This window comes from Lolium rigidum, chromosome 7, assembly GCF_022539505.1.
Source record: "Lolium rigidum isolate FL_2022 chromosome 7, APGP_CSIRO_Lrig_0.1, whole genome shotgun sequence".
Classification (NCBI taxonomy): domain Eukaryota; kingdom Viridiplantae; phylum Streptophyta; class Magnoliopsida; order Poales; family Poaceae; genus Lolium; species Lolium rigidum.
In genome coordinates, this window is record NC_061514.1 from 296,468,296 (window position 1) to 296,472,004 (window position 3,709).

General features: G+C 42.4%; 1 protein-coding gene across 1 annotated transcript; it reads right to left on the reverse strand.

Moving 5' to 3' along the window:
- Positions 1–921: 921 nt before the first annotated feature.
- Positions 922–3,159, reverse strand: LOC124673026 (tyrosine N-monooxygenase-like). The gene is made up of 3 exons (XM_047209161.1): positions 3,130–3,159; positions 1,652–2,653; positions 922–1,542 (listed from the first exon to the last, which is right to left on the reverse strand). Exons 1-3 carry the CDS (start codon positions 3,157–3,159, stop codon positions 922–924), a joined length of 1,653 nt encoding a protein of 550 aa, XP_047065117.1.
- Between the last annotated feature and the right edge of the window lie 550 nt (positions 3,160–3,709).

The following is a 3,709-nucleotide window of genomic DNA, read 5'->3' on the forward strand; positions in this document are numbered from 1 at the left end:
CCTGGATCAGCCGATACCGCATAGTTCCGATCAAGCGGCCCACATGTTACTCTGTGTTAGTTATGTATGTCTTAAAACCCTTTAAGGTTTTCTTTGGCACTTGAGTATTTATGGAAATTAGTGGGAATAATACTCTAAAGTATTTGGTGAAACCTTTACCTTCACCTAATTCCTATAAAACCTCATCCCCAATCCACTAGGTAGGGGTAGAGTATTGGGATCGAGAAAACTACACTAAAATTTGGGAAAAGTGGGGATAAACGAGGATTAAACTCGGTCAATACTTTAGCACCAAACATGTATTTAGAATAAGTGGGGATTTAGAGCTTGGTGGGGATTATCCCCACTAAAATTCTAGTACCAAACATAATCGAAAACACTACTTTATACTTCCTGTTATTTGCCTTTAGTTTTGCTTCCTAGCTAATTTTCCAGTATCTTCCGATACTATCCCCTACTTTCTTAATCGCTGGTGTAGTCAGACCGCGTAGTAACGACAATTGTCCATTAGAAGCAAATCAGGCCGTACGGGTCTATTGTTGTCAATCGTAATTGCAAAATGTGAATGGTCGCTTGATTCTCTGTTAGTCAGGCTAGCTAGCGGACGACATAACTGTTTTTGGAGATTTAATTAAAAAGTTCGCTCAAGGTTAAAAGACACCAAAGTTACATATCTGTTGACTATCTGCATGGCACATGTCATCACCATATGATAAGTACAACCATCCTTTGTCATAATGGTACATCATTACATTCGTTATAGCAATCATCGTTGCTTTATTTTACACACATGAAGTAACCGGTACAAAGTACATTTTGAAGAACCGAATGCCGCCCTGCAATATCTACCACAAATTTGTTCTGGATAAATATATTATTGATATAAAACTGATAAAATATGAGGAACTCTATCTCATTTGCTCATATATAGAGATGAGCAGCCAGCCGTGGTTTAGCGTGCAAAACCAGGGGTTCAGCTAGGGCAAGGCTTGCATTGCCTTCCTGAAGATTGATTCTCTCAATGCCCGGAGGCTTTGTCCAAGTGAATCCTTGCAACATCCTTGCAAACAGCATCATTGTGACAGATGTACCCAGGGAGATCCCTGGACAGCCCCTCCTCCCGCTGCTAAATGAAACAAAACGTAGGCCAGGCTCACTGAGAAGTACATTCCCAGTGTTCAAATGCCTCTCGGGCCAAAACTCGAGTGGTTCGTTCCATATCTTTGGGTTGCGGCCAAGTCCTATTCGACTTAAAATGACGTGGCTATCCTTAGGGACGGTGTAGCCAGCAATTGTGGTGTCAGCCGTGGCAACATGGGGCAAGTTAAGAGCATGGTAGGGATGTAAGCGGAAAGCCTCCCGGATGCATGATTTGAGATAGTTTAGATGAGGAATGTCAGATTCCTCGACTAGTCTATCTTTACCAACGACAATATCTAGTTCATCAATAGCTTTTTGCAGGACCTCTGGCTTGTTCATCATCTCAGCAAGCGCCCACTCGACAGCATTCGATGGGTTATCGATGGTTGCAAACATCATTTCCTGCGTCGGTCGAAGTCATATGAATAATTAGATAACTTTCATTTTCATATACAATATGAGATTAAAGCGATCAATGAATTCTTGAAAGAGGTTGAGACTCCACACTAACCATTGTTTGTGCTCTGATTTCTTCTAGGGTTAACAATGGTTGTCCATCTGCATCTTCAAGATAAACCAGGACGTCCAAAAAGTCTCTGGCCTCTTTCTTTTCGCCACCATTCCCGAGTGTAGTGGACCTTTCACGGATCCTCTCCTCTATGATGGGATCATGAAATCTGTTGAGCACTCTCATGACATTCTTGGAAACCATCTCATGCCCCTCCAAGTCAAGGCCTACCAGGGCCGGGAAGTAGTCGGACACGCAGAAGCTGTAGAGATGGTTGAGGGCCGTGAAGAGAGCGGCGACATGTGCCACCTCATCATGTCCGGGTCCACTGGTCAAGGAAGCCGGTATGTCGTCGCTGAAGTATCGCTTACCAAACACGAGCCTTCTTATGACGTTACAACAGAAATGCTGGGCTACATAGCGCACGTCCACAAAGTTGTTTGGACGTGCCATGTTTTTGATGTACCTTACAAGGTGGTTGCACTCCTCGCTCCGGAGGTGGTGAAGTCTTTGCTCCATAGAAGAGGTGAGGATCTCGCAGGTGAGTACCTGCCTCATCTTCTTCCACTGCTTCCCATATGGTGAGAAGATTGATCCCTTGTACCCAAAGCTGAACGAACCCGATGCGAATGTGGTAGGACGGGAGGCGAGAACTTCGTCGTTCTTCCGCAGAACCTCGCGGGCTATCTTCGGGCATGTCACAACAATGACATGAGTACCCCCAAGACGGAGGCACATGATGTCCGTGTTCATGTCCTCGAGCAGGCGATGGATCCACCGGAATACCGCCGGCTTGTTCCAGATCATCTGGTGCATGTTGCCAATGATGGGCAGTGTGCCAGGGCCGGGTGGAAGACGCCGGCGTCGCTCAGATTGCTGCCGTATGATGAGCAACAGAAAAATCAGTAACAAGAGGGCCATGATGTGGAGCGTAGCAAGAGCCATATTGTTTGAGCTGAGGATGTTATTTGAAGTAGGATAGCTGGATGGGATAGCTAGGTTGGGCTAGTAATGAAGAGATGCTTAAGGTTTGTGTTACAACACATTGCTTGGTGCATGGAACTTGCCTAATCATGTTGGTATTTATATAGGACGGCTGGGGAACTTAGCTATACAGCTGGGCCCCAATTGGTCCAACCTAGTCCGAAGCAAATCTGATGGTGCATGCATAAATCTGATGGTCCATGCAATTATAGGTATCCTATGTACTTCCTCTGACTATAATAAGTGTCCGGATTTAGTTAAAATTTAATCTAATTTAAACAAAATCCCCACAACTGTTATGGATTGGAGGGAGTAACTGTAATTAGCTGCTAAATAATCTTGCAACACACCACAGATGGCAAATGAGTTATTTTCGCCAACTGCTCAGTCAATGGAACTTCCGAAATGTACGGAGTTTTTTTCACCGATTGTAGCTAAACATCACAAATGGATGTTCCATCAGTGGTGTCTACACATCAATAACATGCATTTTTTACATCCGCAGGTGATAGAGATGTGACATGCATCGTATATGAGGTTTCTTACGCCTGTAAGTGATTAGTGCAAATTTAAGAGATGAGAAGATTTTTGTCGATAAGGAAGATACCAATATGAAATAAAACATGTTTTTTCAAAGTCCAGCAAGCTATAGTCGTTTTAGTAAGTCTATGGATTTTTTTAGGAATATATATATATATATATATATATATATATATATATATATATATATATATATATATATATCGATTCTTATAAGTTCTTTACATGGATAAAATGAAATAAAAGTTAACTTTGTGTAAATCATAAGAAAAATTCCGCACCCATATTTTCATAGTACTCGGCTTCTTTCTGTTGGCTCTCTGGATAACCTAACCCCGGTCCAACTCCTTTTAAAACTTCTTCTTGCACCGAAATAAATTTGCTTTGATTCCGTTGAAAATATGGCCATTTCTCGTGGTCCAAATATTTCATGTTGATAAAATGAAAAATTCCATGAAAGGCTGTCTGAAGTGATATTTGGATGACGTACTGGATGATGTTAGTCACGAAGACATCCATGCATTGAACCTCATTTGT